Raw genomic sequence first — 12,748 nt, 5'->3', positions numbered from 1 at the left:
TCTTAGAGCTGGACAGAACTTCCGGGGAACCATGCGGTCCGCAGCTGGGTTCTCACCCCAGATCCTCTTTCTCCATATCAGCTGAGACCCAAGAAGCACATGAGCCCAGGTTTGGGGTAGCATTCCTGATGAGCACATGCTTCTAAGGTCCCCAGGGACAAGGCTGACCCAATGGGAGTGACATACTAGTCTGGCAGCCAGAATGGAATCACTGATCTAACTTCACCCTTGTCCATTGAATACCCTTTCCACGCTTCTAACGAGGAAAGAGAACAAACTACAAAAGTGGGAACAACGAATGTGGTCTGTGGGCAGGGGAAATCTATGTTAGCCTTGTGGCCACTGTCCACAGGCTTTTATGTCCCTCTAGCTTTCCAGAGAGGGCAAAGATACCTCATACCCGCCATAGTTACCTTGTCTAAAATCCTAGCTAGTTGATACAGGTATAGTCAAGGCAAGGTAGAATGGTAGCATAAGATGATCATTTTCTAAAATATTTTGGTTTGTTTTTTCAAGATCATCTCTTTTTTTAAGGTGAAAATATGTTCCTAACCCCTTCTCTTGTACCATTCACTATGAAAATTAAATTCATCATCATTTCCTCTTAGTCATCCCAGGATCTTTCTCAAAAACATTCAGACTTTTAAAGACACTCATTCTTTCTTTCATTACTCTGGTGAGGGGAGGAGAATGATGTCACAAGCTCTTTGAGCCTCATTCTTCCCAACGATCACGGGGGCAGAAGTAGAGTCAACTTCTTGATCATCCAAGAGAAATAAAAGCGGCATAGGTGATGCAAAATAGTAGAACACACACGCAGATTTCTCTTGGAATGCTGTCACTCTCTCCTGTCACCTGCTTTTCTTACTTTCTGCCAGACCAAACGCGGTGGATTCTGGTTGGTTCAGAGAGGGACCACATCAGAGCAGGGAGGGAGGGAAGAGGTCACTCATTCCCCAGCTTAATTTACCATTTAAATAACCCAGTTGCAAATAATTGGGAGTCTACAGTTTCTCTACCTATTCGTGGAGAGATGTGACGGTTAAGTCATTGCATCACGTGTCTGGGGAGAAGAGCCCGAGTGCCCAGGAACAGCAGACGGCTCTCTCCCTGTCTCTCTGAATGAAGCTGCTTGTTTTTCCCTCCACCAGTGTGAGGACAGCAAGGTCGATGCCCTGGGGGATGCCTTGCAAGCCACCGTCAGTCGCTGGAAATGTAAGTTCTCAGCCCCACTGCCCCTGGAGCTCTACACCTCCTCCAACTTCATCGGTCTTTTTGTGAAGGAGGAGAGTGCCGAGGTCCTCAAGAAGTTTGCTGCTGACTTTGCTGCAGAGGCTGCATCCAAAACCGGTGAGCAGTCACAGATGCCAGGCCAGCTCTGGGAACTAGTCAGCAGTCAAAGAACTGGGAGGGAAAAGGGTGGGACATTATTGTGGAGGAGGAGATAAGCTCCTGCAGGGATGTGCAGAGCATGACAAAAACAGCCAGTGTCTGCAGCAGCCGGTCCTCTCTGCTCCCTTCAAAGGTATTAAACTACTGTCCTGCTAGTTTTCTCAGGAGACCATCCAATCCTTACTCCTTATCATCCAAGATGGAGATGCCCAATGACATCAGAACATTAAACTCCCCCAAAACCCAAACTAATGTAGCTGCAAAACCCAAATCCTTCACAAATGTGTCAACTCGGTCCCAGCCAGAACCCAGACGGGTTGTTCAAGCACATGCTGAAGGAGAGGCCGTCAAGGCCTTTGCTTTCCTTGCAGAAAGAGGCAGAGCCAAGCCAGTTCCTCTCCAAGAATCTGCTGTCACTCTCTAAGAACTTGTCCGGCTTCCTTTCTCTGCCCCTACATGGCCCTCTGGTGGTGATTTGGAGAACTGGGCAACCTTGCCCAGTGCAGCTGGCCCAGCTCCGGAAAACCTTCACTGAAGTAGCTCCTTATGACCTGTGTAACATGTGTTTGCCTGAGAACTCATGCTTTGTTGTTCTTGAGTTTAGGGCAGACCCAGTTCTTGCAGCAAGTAGATTGGGTGCCATCTTCCTTTCCAGGTGTTTTAGGGAAAGTCATTCATGTACATTCCTTCAATGACTCCAAATATACCCGTAACGCGCCAAGCGCTGGAGAGCATGAGTGAGAGACAAAAACGAGCACTAGAGAGCATGAGTGAGAGACAAACACCCTTGCCAAAGAAACGCAGCGCAGTATCACAGAAAAAGTAGTCAAATCCGAAAACTCAACTTGTAGTTCTATCTCGGCCGCTAGCTAGTTCTCTTTGTGACTTGGGCAAGCCCTTGCATTTCTCTAATTCCCTAAATTCCCTCTAGTTGCATCTTCTTCAGTGCTCCAGGTTGCACCGCAATAGATTCTTTCCTACCTAAAAGAGGATGAAAGAGAAATAAAAGCCATTCCTTCATGTAGGTAGATTTGCTTGTTTTGTTTAGGGCATCTTAGAATAACAATCTGTGCACTTGAAACCAGTGGTTTTCTCCACCAGGGAAGATTTTCCACATGCACCCTCGACCCAGGGGACATTTGGCAATATCTCGAGACATTTTTGGTTGTCGTGACTTGGGCAGTTCTAATGGCATTTAGTAAATGGAGGCCAGGGATACTGTCAGACTCCCGACAGTAATGCACAGAGCAGACGCCCCCAACAAAGCATCATCTGACATAAAAAGTCAGTAAGGCTGCTGTTGAGAAACCCTGCTTTAAACTTTGAAAATACTACACACCTCTTTCCTTCATTTTTCTGTCAGACCAGAAGTGAAGAGGCTTGAATTCCAAAAGCAATCAGCCTTGAATGTCAGTCAGTTACAAAATTTGTGCTGTGTTTCAGCATATATTGTTTGTTTCCTCATCTAAGAAGAGCTCAAACATGTGACTCCACATCTGTCAAATCATGGGCGGCCTCAGGACCTGCTACCCTGTATATAATCTGCTGCAGTGAAGTCAGCTTATGTCTAACTGAGGGCCTCCCTGCTCTGTGGCTTTGGGAAACAGAATGTCTCAGCACACCCTTCTATGTTCATCTTAAATCCCCAACATTGCTATATTACCACATTTTTAATGATCAACTTTTTTCTCTCTTTTTTCCAGAAGTCCATGTGGAACCTCATAAGAAGCAGCTGCATGTGACCCTGGCTTACCACTTCCAAGCTAGCCACCTCCCCACCCTAGAGAAATTAGCCCAGAATATCGATGTCAAACTAGGATGTGACTGGGTGGCTACCATATTCTCTCGGGACATCCGATTTGCTAACCATGAGGTAGGGTCTCACTGTGACCTCCAACTCTACCAGGGTGACTCTTCCAGTCAGAGCCAGGTGCACTGGCTTCAGACAGATGGCACCAAAGGAAAGCCCAGTAGCATCCAGGCTTTGTCCAGTCTCTGTCTGACTCCCTGGAAGGCCATGGACTCACCTCCCTCCTCTCTGGCTCCCAGCTGGCTCATCTATGTAATGTCCCCGTGTTTCTGTCTGCCCTGCCTTCCTAACTGGAGTGATACAGAAATGAAATGGGAGGATAGATGGAAAAGCATATTTAATGAAACCATTTAAAATATTATATAAATGCTTCATAGTAATAGACAGAATACATCATCTTGATCTTCCATAAATACAAAAGACCTCCAAAGGCTTAGTGGGCAGATATTTGTAGAGTATCTGTTGAATGTGAGGTTCAATGGAACATACTCAGAACTTTTAACTGTCGTTCTGTCCTCAAGGAGCTCTTGAGTCCAGATGGGGAGAGAAGACAGACCAAAGTCAAAAGAAAACAGAAGCCTTGTGAGAGTGGGAGGTGTGCGTGGAATAATGGAATCCCAGTGCAGTAGGAAAGAGCATCCTTCTTTCAGGGAAATTGGCATTGCTTTCCATACTAGCCTGTCCCGTCTCTGAAGAGTGCCGTTGTCTCTTCTTTCCTGAAAGTAGCTGAAGCTGAGATGCAAAGAGACTAAGTAGCTGGTCCAAAGCTAAATGGCAAGTCAGGGCCAGAGCTGAAGCCCAAGCCCAGGTATTTGGATCAACGAAGGCAGGCACCCCATCTGAAAAGAGACCGCATGGCTAAATGAAAAGGTTGTCTTCTAAGGAAACTATATTAAATAATTCTTCCATTTGTCTCAATATTTAAATAGCCTAAGAACTGTTGTTTTTGTTTTTTGTTTTTTGTTTTAGTTTTTATAGTCTTTTAAAATCTCTTTTGGGCTTTTGTTAGCATGAAAAAGTTAGGAATTCAGGATGGTAGAATGACAGGTCCAGGCCAGGCAACCTCCTCTTTATTTTGGAAGTGTTGGAAAGAGCTGACCCGTGAGTCAAAGGGCCTGTGGGCCGCAGAGATGTGCAACCTGGCCTGACTCCGTGGATGGGAAGGTTGTGTCCTCCTTTCAGATCACTTCATGCAAGTTTCTGCCGAGACACAGCACACCGGCTGGGCCTGATCCTAGTTAAGAATTCTGACACCCCCTGGCATGGCTTAGGATGAGCTCTGAAGATTACAGGGAGGTGTGGTTGATTGGAAAGCTGTTTGCTCTCCCTGAGGGCAAAAAAGGAAAGAAAAATAAAATGCCAAGGGTTGCATACCGATGGGCTCTGAGAAGTCACCTTTCTAAGGGAAGAAAGGTGGCATGGAATTTTACAAGGAATATTCTCTAATCAACACTGCCCTCCAGTCCACACAAAGGGTAATTGCTTTTCTGCCTGACCCACATTCTGCTCAATTGGCACGTAGGGAGAGAGGCAGCGAATACCCACGTGAATTATGTTCTAAAAATAACTTGGCCTCTTTTATCTCTTATTTGTAAAAGCTCGTTTATTGCTATTCCTTCCGATAAGGCTCTCCATGGCCCTTTTAGAACAGACCTCTCCCTCCGAAGTCGCTTGGCCTTACCTGAGTCCCCCAGCCCCCCTGCACCTGTAAACCTCTTCTTGCCTTTCTTCTTCCTTACTCCATCCCCAGGAGGCAGGTTTGATTGATTTTCCCAAGGACGTAACAGTGATCCAGGGAAGAGAAGTGGTTTGGCCAAGGACACTTGGCACAGCGGGTTGATGCTTAGAAAACCTCCTAGGTCTCGTTCCTCTGCTGTGTGGACCACTGAGTTGATTTGGACTTGCAAATGGGTTTCCTCGAGGCTCTTCTACATTAGGGATCACATAGGGCCAGGCTCGTTTTCTATGCCAAGCAACACAAAGCCAGGTGGAGCAGAGGCATGCAAGAAGCATGAATTCTGGAGTGGCACACACCTGCCTTCAAATCCTGGCTCTGTCACCACTTTTATTCCTTATACAAATCTCCAATCCTTTGTTTTCTCACCTATGAAATACGTATACTATTTTGTTGGACTGTGATGAAGACTAAATAAGATGATGCATGGAAAGGTCCTAACACAACACCCGGCACAAAATTAGTGCAACAAAAAAAAAATGCTGAGCCTGCTATTGTTATTAAAAGTAAACAAGACTTGAAAAGCAATGAGGGTCAGTTTCTGCAAAGGTTTACGGCTGCAACCATCCTTCACAAGATGTCAGTCAACAAACCTTGAGTTTATACCTTGTGTTGTAAGGGAGGAAAAACATACTTAGATAGACTTAAGAATTCTTACAATAGATGCTAAACATAAAACAGAAGAATATGCATAGTATAGTATAAAACTAAGCACATGTCCCAATATCGCTCAAACCCAAGCTGACTTTTACGTGTGTTTTTGGTGAGTGGAAAAGCATGGTGGGAGCATTTTTACCAGTTATAATTTTAGATTTGTTGCAATACCTTAATTCTCTTATTGTTCATTCAGTAAGTCAAAGCTACTTATTGTCCAACTACTCTAGACCCAGGTCATATTGTCTTCAACCTTTGCTGTGCTCTGATTTCTCTGGAGACATCGTATAGACAGAATAGGGATAGCCACCTTTCTAGGTGATAGGAGGAATGAGTTCTGCTCTGAAGTAGCTTATAGCTTCTCAAAGGAAAGGCTCTTTGGGCCCAGGGCATTATTATCCAAACAGTGCTATGCTTGAGTATCTAAGGAACACAAGCCTAGACGTGTTTCCTCATGGCTCAATATCTCTCTCCACCCTGTTCCAGGAAAAAGAACATTCCTTTTGGCATATCATCACATACTCAATTTTGAAATTTAAGAGATTTCTTGTGAATATTGTTTTCTTTAAGGTGTTTTAGCAACCCAACAGAAAGCCTTCCTGGTTAAGTTGGGGAAAGTGGTGTGAGTGTACATGTGGCAGAGGAGCAGGGAAATTCGTCGGGAGGCAGTTGGCTAGCAAGAAGATACAGAACTGGAAGATGTAGAAAGAAGAAGTAAGGAGTTTGTCCTAAACCATAGGGAAATCAGAAATCTATGGTGCAAACAAGTCCTGGGAACTTTGATTTCCATCGTCTGAGAAAAAAGTAACATTTTCACTGGTTCCTCCAATTAGAGATATCGAAGGAAATTCTTTCCTTATATCATGTTCTGATATATCATCTTGACATCAGCAAACTGATTCACTCAGAGGCCTTCCTGGCTCAGGGTGCATGGATCAAGGTCAGCTAGAAGGAAGGATATGACCTTGGAGATCAGGCAGCATACTTCAGTAGAAATAACTAAGCCCCTTCCTTGTACGAGGCTCTTTCCTAAGGAGTTCTCTTAGATCATCCCATTGAGCATTTATAATCCAGGTAATATTATACCAATGAGAAGACTAAGGCCAAGTAAAGTTAAAAATCCGAAGGTGGGAAACAGAATTTGACTGTGGGAACTTCGGAAATCAGTGCTTCGTTTTAGAGTTTCTGGTGAAATAGGAGAGGAAATATTTTCCTTACCACTGGTGACTACTGTTGTTAATTTTTTTAATGGGTAAAATAATTGCTAAAATACCTTCCCACCTATATCCACCATGCTTATGTATACCAAGAAAAGTAGGTATGGAAGGGAATGAGTAAATAGCCAAGCAGCAAGGCCTGTGGGGTTGGCCCTGGGGGCTTTTTCTGTCCAAAGAAGGGAAATGTGGTCTCCAGCTGTTCTCTGATGAAAGCTGGCCCCATACCCATGAACACTCTGATGTCTAGGAAATGCATTTGTCTTCAGGTGTTTGTTAAAGCTGTGGGTTTAAAGACAGCTCCTTGAAGTCAGGGACCAAGTCTTGTTTAAGCAGCTGAGTAATACAGAAGAGGGAATCCTTCAATCCCAACCCTTTTCTCTAGGAAAGTCTCTCCATCTAGCCCATCTGTAATCCCCAGATGGAAGGCGGACTTTCCATCAGCCGGCTTTCAAGTTTCCATTATGGTGCCTACCCCAGCGATGGAGCAAGGGAAGCCAGATCCAAATCCATTTGTACAGCCATTTCCTGGGAGGGGAGGGGCAGGCTATGAGCTTTCAGATGAATTTCTAAAAACTGTATCTGAATCCTGATGGGAAGTGATGAAATGCCTGAAGGAAAGTCTGGAACCATCCAGTAGCACCAGGCACACACCCACAGTGCCCCAAAGAGAGAATAAATGCTTTCTGATCTGAATCCAAGTCAGAGCTTGCAAACCCCATGGGCTCCTGTAAATGTCAACATCTGCATCGTTAATGCAGAACATGTGGTGCCACCCTCAGAGCACGTGGAAGAATGGACTGGATCTTCCTGGGTCTCAGTCATCCCTCTCTTCCTTTCTCAGACCTTACAGGTGATCTACCCCTACACCCCACAGAATGATGACGAGCTGGAGCTGGTCCCTGGAGACTTCATCTTCATGTCTCCCATGGAGCAGACCAGCACGAGCGAGGGCTGGATCTACGGCACGTCCTTAACCACCGGCTGTTCTGGACTCCTGCCTGAGAATTACATTACCAAGGCTGACGAATGCAGCACCTGGATATTTCATGGGTAAGCAGACTCAAAGACCTCAGCCTGCTGTTTTTGCACAACATGGCTATGGCAGATGTGCAGGAGGTGCAGGGCAATGGACTTGATCCTGGACACATGAGACAGCAGTGCCAAGAAATGGAGCCAGTGGGGAAGAAGGCTGTAGTGGCTCCAGACTAGAGCCAGGAAATGGGCTGACAAAGTGAGAGATGGATTGCGCTGCTTCTCTCTGCCTGCACCATTTGGTGTAACTGCTTGCCTGAGTTCCTGATTGTATACTAAACCATCTCTTTTGGCTGAAGTGTGGCATCATCCCAGGTCTAATTCTTCATTGTTTCAGGGCTTCTGTCCACCTTGTCTTTGGTCATTGCTCAGGGTGGTCTGGCTCCCTAGAACAGCTAAGTAAATACCCACTATGCCAACCAGATTGGTAGTGAAAGGGTTTTCAAGGGTCAGAAGGCCTAACTGTAGCCTTGCTTGCTAGGTGACCCTGAGCCAGTCTCTAGACTTGTCACATGAATGCCTAGGAGACAGGCAGTGTCTACGGCAATGGACAGTTGCCAGAACCTAAATAAGCACACTGCCCCTGCCTTCTTTAGGTTGATAACTTTCCACCCACTCCTCACTGCTGTCTTGCCACCAGCCCATACTGGTCCCATGTGCGGTAGCCTGTGTCATCTGGCCTGCTCTGCCCCAACGGATACAATAAGAACAAAAGACACCTTCTCTTTCTCAATCCAAGAAGCTCAAAGCCAGAACTTTCCTGGCGCGCACGGGCATCCAGCCAGGGTGAACATGCTGGTTTGTTTTTCCTCCCTCTTGTTCTTGCCATGTGCCAACGTGGCTGAGAGCCGGAAGCCCTGAGCACCAGCTGCTTGGTGGCTAGCATTGTAATTACAGCCACAAAAGAGAAGCAGAAAGGGGTGATTTCAATAAGTCTTTTGCCTGGAGGGAGAAAAAAAAAAAAAGCAAGGCCTCCTCCCCGTCAGCAAAAAGCAGACAAACTGCAAATTCAAAGATGGTAAAGAATATTTTCATCCTTAATAAGCCCCTACCCACAATTCCTTCCGCTACTTTCCATTCCACCCCCCAACTCATGAACAGCCAACATTTTATGCACAAATTGGAAAGTCAACACAGTCTCATGTTCCCCAACCATTTGTTTTTTTCAGAAATGTTTCAAAATGGTTTCCAAAGTCACCATTTTATCCCAATAGAAACAGGAAAAGCAAAATATTCATTAATAAACTGAGAACTAAAAGATTATTTGTCTGAGGAAGCACAGCTTTCAGATCTATTTCTTGAAAGTAGGGTATTCTAGTTTGCTAGCTGCCAGAATGCAACACACCAGAGACTGATTAGCTTTCAATAAAAGGGGATTTATTTCATTAGTTCTTCAGAGTAAAGGCAGCTGACTTTCAACTGAGGTTTTTTGCTTACATGGGAAGGCACAGGACAATCTCTGCTGGCCTTTTCTCCAGGCCTCTGGGTTCCAACAACTTTCCCTGGGGTGATTGCTTTCTGCATCTCCAAAGGCCTGGGTTGAGCTGTGAGTGCTGAGATGAGGTATGCTGAGCTGCTTGGGCTGTGCTACATTGAGTCTCTCTTTTAAGCACCAGCCAATTAAATCAAACATCATTCACTATACCAGTCACGCCTCTTTGCTGACTGCAGATGTAATGAGCAACAGATGAGGTTCATGTATCATTGGCTCATGTCCACAGCAACAGAACTAAGTGCCTTCACGTGGCCAAGTTGACTAATGAATCTAACTACCACTTAGGGCTAGATGTGGGAGAAGAGCATAGAGCCTTACTGAGCCTTTTACGATCACCCCATCTAAAGCCATGCTTGCCTAAATTCTAACTCAGGTGGAAGCACAAGTGAACTTTAGTGACTTCAGTTTGTAGATCACCAGCCGGGGGTGGTCTATGTGTCACCTTCTTGTTGTTTTAGAGATGACTCATGATGTTATTTCCCTAGGAACCATGTCTGAAATGAAACTCTCCACTCCCACAGGTGACTGTGGTGAGGATGGAGATGTACTAATATCAATACAACATTTCTGGAGGCATTAGGAAATAGAGATTAGGAATTTGGGCTTTGATGTCCAACAGTCTTGTATTCAAATCCTACCTCATCCCCTTACTAACTGTGTGACCTTGGCCAAGTTACATAACCTTTCTGAGCCTCAGTTTGCTCATCTAGAAAATGCAGGTGATAACCATCCATACCTGATAGGGCCTTGTGAAGACAGATGAGGTGATTAGCTTTACATGGGCCTGTGTCTTAGTTTGCCAGGGCTGCTATAATGCATACAGCACTCTGGGTGGCTCCAGCAACAGGAACACTCACTCATGGTTTGGAGGCTAGAAGCCCCAAATCAAGATATCAGTAGGTCCTTGCTGGCAGTTGATCTCTGCCTCTGACTCATGGTGATCTGTCTCTTTCTGTCTCCTCCTTGACTATGGTTTCTGTATCCAAATTTCCTCTGCTTCTAAGGACTCTTGTCATACCAGGTTAAAGCCCACCCCAATTCAGTTTGGCCTCATCTTAATAGGATCTTCGAAGATCCCACTTAGAAATGAGTTCACACCAATAGGAAGGGGGTTAAGACTTGAACATGTCTTTGTGGGAGATGTGATTCAATCTCCGACAGTCAGGGCTATGTATATAACAGCACTAAATATAAAATAATCCTTTGCATTGTGTTTATTCTTTTTATTGTAGCTCACATTTTCCAGGCTCCTCATGCATGATCTTCAAATTGAATGCTTCTTCCACTAATGTGCTCCTATGGAGGAAGAACTGGGCTTTCCTGTTTAACTCCAGAGGTGGAAATGTCTCAGGAAGGCAGAGTTCAGCTTACTCAGCAAACCCTGACCTTCTCTCACTCCTGTCCAAAGACAGACTCCGGGAGGTAGAACCACTGGGGGATATTCAAGCAGGACTTGGCTGACTGGATGGGGAGCTGCAGAAGGCAATTCAAGGGACACTAGGGCTTGGAGTCCATGACTCCTAATACTCCTTCCTACCCTGGGCTTCTCAGTTCTATAAGTCAATCTTGAGGAAATATTTTCTCACCATTCTTATCGGAATGTCTTACCTGGTTTTACGTATCCTTAGGTATTTGTCAATTGGTGAAGCCCCAGTGTGTCCCCTGGAGCGAGGTGGGCTGGCCCATTCATTGTGAGCTAACCCAATGGTCTGATGTGTCCCAGGGAGGTGCTACCTTGCCCCAGTGTCTGAGAAGTCAGGCCCAGCTCCTTCCTTGCACTATTCTCAATAAAAAGCATCTGACTATTGTCTTATTGGAACTGACAGTCCCAAACTGTCTCAGAGTGAGTCAGGTCCTTTGATTGGTGACAGCTAAGAAGGAAAGGAGGTTGGCATTCTCTTTGCCAAATGAGCTGAAGGAGGGAGAGAAGGGATTCTAGCTGTGTCTTCGCAACTGTAATAAAATAAAGGAATTAAGAGACATGTACAAGCAGGATGTCAGCCATTCCCTACATCCAGACACCCTGGAGCTTTGATGAAGCAGATAGTAAAACTGAATTTTCTTTAGCTGTGTGATGTTAGGGAAGGTCTCAGTTTAAAGTCAAGGATGCAGCTGGCCTGTGTGGATGGGGTACAAGATTTCCTTGAGCTACAGTGCTTCCACTTTTTGTCATATAGGTCTTACTTGGCTCCACATCAAACACTGATGCAACTTTGTCAAACTCTAGATTCCTGAGTCCCACACCATGCCTACTACATCATGATCCGGGCAGTGCAGGGCCTGGGCTGGTGTAGTTTTTAAAGCTCCCTGGTCATTGTGATGTGCAAAAAGACTGAAAGTCACTTTTTTGGGGCATGAAACTTCTGAGATTTTTGCTTATAAATAAGGTGGGTCTATTATTTAGGGTCAAAAACTGGAGACTGTTGAAAGTGAAAGAGGTGCTAAAATTATTTAAATCATATTGTTTTTGTATGATCTTATAATAAAGCCAGTGATTTTTATGATCAGGCCATTTGGCTTTACTAAATGGTTGAACATATAATTAGTTCTTTTCAAAAATACAATTCTCATAATAATACTTGACTAATTAATAAATAATCCTGCACAGGTGCTGCGCTGGACAGATTGCTGGGTCGACAGACCCAAACCAGGACTAAACTGGGCAAACTTGGATGTATGGTTACTCCTACTAGTGAAGAAAGTAGGAAATCTAAACATTCCCCTTTGGCACGGCCCAGAAATGCAGAAGGAAATTTTCTTTGGCTTTGTCTAACAACCATATTTAAATAGCCATATTTATTAGCTAAAGCTGTTTGGAGGCCTCATTCTTTAAAATGATTTAAACTTGGCATGATTTGCCAACTTGCCTTTCAGCAAGACCTCTTTTGGGCTTCTGTAGTTGTAGTGTTACACTCAAACGAGAGTTCTTGGCTCCCAGCTCTGCACTTCTGGCGAGAATGGGATCCGCTGCAGGGATCCAGTACCCGGCGTCTTGTTGGAGGTGTTACTGAGGTGGGGATAGAGTGCTGAGCCTGAAGAGGGAAGCTTAGAGGATAATCATAGCCTTAAGGGAGGCCCAGGCACGATGGTGCAGACAGTAAAAATCTTGCCTCTCATCCTTAAATTCAGATGAAAATTACCATGGAAAAGATTAAAGGCAATAGGAATTGTTTACTTCTTTTCAACCAGAAAAAAATAACTGGAAACAATGGTACATAATTGATACCTCATTATCCTTTAATTTGCCTTTGGTTCCAACCATGCCTGTGGCATTATAACAAGCAACAAACCCATGGGGCCCCATCCCTGCCCAGAGGGACAAACTCATCTGTAAGTACAGAAATCCATCCATTGCTAATTTATTAAGTGCAAGGCTTTAGAACAAAACAAGATGTTCCTCCCAAAGAATATGA

General features: G+C 44.8%; 1 protein-coding gene across 2 annotated transcripts in view; it reads left to right on the top strand.

Annotated features, from left to right (window-relative positions):
• UBASH3B (ubiquitin associated and SH3 domain containing B) overlaps positions 1-12,748 on the top strand; it is a 138,064-nt gene that overhangs the window by 109,044 nt on the left and 16,272 nt on the right. For both annotated transcript variants that reach the window (XM_077112635.1, XM_077112636.1), the window contains exons 4-6: positions 1,152-1,350; positions 3,096-3,265; positions 7,650-7,858. In XM_077112635.1, the coding sequence (XP_076968750.1) occupies positions 1,152-1,350; positions 3,096-3,265; positions 7,650-7,858 (578 nt within the window). The remainder of the gene's footprint in view (positions 1-1,151; positions 1,351-3,095; positions 3,266-7,649; positions 7,859-12,748) is intronic.

Source organism: Tamandua tetradactyla, chromosome 8, assembly GCF_023851605.1.
Source record: "Tamandua tetradactyla isolate mTamTet1 chromosome 8, mTamTet1.pri, whole genome shotgun sequence".
NCBI lineage: Eukaryota > Metazoa > Chordata > Mammalia > Pilosa > Myrmecophagidae > Tamandua > Tamandua tetradactyla.
This window is presented reverse-complemented; position numbering and strand designations above follow the sequence as displayed.